The 1,865-nt window shown below is 35.8% G+C and overlaps 1 protein-coding gene across 1 annotated transcript; it reads right to left on the reverse strand.

The window, feature by feature from the left end:
- Positions 1 to 24: 24 nt before the first annotated feature.
- On the reverse strand, positions 25 to 1,025 carry LOC109591090 (uncharacterized; the record flags this gene model as incomplete). Its single annotated transcript, XM_020006894.1, has 3 exons — positions 896 to 1,025; positions 497 to 817; positions 25 to 435 (listed from the first exon to the last, which is right to left on the reverse strand). Coding segments are annotated over exons 1-3 (862 nt in total), but the record flags the coding sequence as incomplete, so codon positions are not given.
- Positions 1,026 to 1,865: the final 840 nt, after the last annotated feature.

Below are 1,865 nucleotides of genomic sequence, written 5' to 3' on the forward strand. Positions count from 1 at the left end.
ACATAACTACATTTTAAAGCTTACCAGTAACTATGAAGTGAATGTTTGTGTAATTGGTATCAGAAGTCATTACATATTCATAAGCTGAAGCTGGTACTATAGTAACAATACATGTATATGTTCCTGAATCCTCAATACTGCTCAATGTAGTGAAATTAAGTGTTGATCTATACTCATTGAAACCTGATCTCATCATAACAGAGCTGATATTAACACGATCTGTATCAGCAAGTATTGAACTGGAATTAATTTCACCTCCAAAATTACTATTACTCATGATCTGTTGATCAGTCATGTTCCAGGTTACATTAACAGTGAATGGTGTATCAACATTAGGATCAACACTGATATCACATGTTAGTATCAGGTTACTGCCAGCTAATAAGTTAGATTCTCTTGATTGGCTTACATGTAGGTAAACGAATGGAATTGTAACTAAAATGATTTATAACAGAAACTATGATGGTAAAGTTCCAAATGATTGATGTGATCTTACTTTTTAATAGTAAATTCCAAAATTCATTATTCCTTGCTACCATGGACATCTGACTAACATTAATGGAGGCTTCACAAGTATACAGGCCAGCATCAGAAGTATTGAGAGAAGAGAAATTCAAATAAAGAGAACTCATTACATTAGATACAGTCATAAGATCTGGAGGTACACTAATAACATTGTTAGCTGATCTCTTACTCCATGTTATCACTGGTGAGACTATGAGTCTATCAACAATTGTCACTGTACAATTTAACATGTATTCTTTACCAGGTTCAGCAATACCCATAGATACTATCTCTACTAGTGGCTCTGGAGTAGCTGTAATGAGAGGAGAGAGAGGGAAGGAAAATTAAGAAGGGATTTAAACAAAGCAAAAGTGGCATAAGAATTATTTACCAATAACTGTAATGGAAATACTAGCATTAGCTGATGTATTTCTGAGATATATGTAACTATTAGGAGCAGTCACTTCAACATTACAAGTATACATTCCGCTATCATCAGCATTATCCAATGGATAGAACATTAATGTTGCATTATAATGTAATGTATTGATCCATATTCATAGGCGGCTGCAGAATTTGACTAGTAGTCGGGCATGGGTGTGGCACAGGAAATGGGTTGGGCGCGCGAAGCGCACCGCGATTTTGGTACACCCTCTTTTACGCACCCTTTTTAGCGCAATTTTTTGGTAGCGAAGGTTATTGTAATAAAGTAGTGGGTGGTGTAGCTCCAACACTGACTTCTGTAGTGGTAATAGTACTAGTAGTAGTATTAGTAGAGGAAGTAGAAGAATAGGGTGATGGAGAATGAGCAACAATTGACTGTACATCAACTGTAGCTGTATCAACCACAAGAGTAGACTGAGACTCATGATCATCAACTGATTCAGCAAGAGACTGATCTAAAGTAAGAATATGAGATAATCTGTATTATTGACTTCTATACTGTACTTACTAGGTTCACTTTGTAAACTGTTGTTCCTTTTTAGCAGGCTTGTTCACAAAGGACATAGTGAAGCTAGTCCAGGCTTTTAGACATTGCAACTGACAAGAAAAGAACACTGAAATAGCACTAAATAATGAAATGATTATGCTTTCTAGTGTTGCTGTGGTGGCCCACTGTGATTGGCACCAAAGTCTTACCACCTCCTCCTTTATTTAGTCTCTTTTCATCACCTTGTTATCAGCCTGCCATTTATGCATTCATAATTATAAGATTTTCATAAAAAATTGAAATTGAGTACATAAATCTGTTGCAATAACTGTTATTAACTATTAATTAACCATAGAATAACTATTAATTATGGTGATGTCACACTTCCGGTCAGAATTTTTGGTCGGGCATTGCCCCTAAATGCCCGACC

The sequence above is a fragment of the Amphimedon queenslandica genome, unplaced genomic scaffold (genome assembly GCF_000090795.2).
Source record: "Amphimedon queenslandica unplaced genomic scaffold, v1.1 AMPQUscaffold_8977_Cont19084, whole genome shotgun sequence".
In the NCBI taxonomy this organism is placed as follows: Eukaryota; Metazoa; Porifera; class Demospongiae; order Haplosclerida; family Niphatidae; genus Amphimedon; species Amphimedon queenslandica.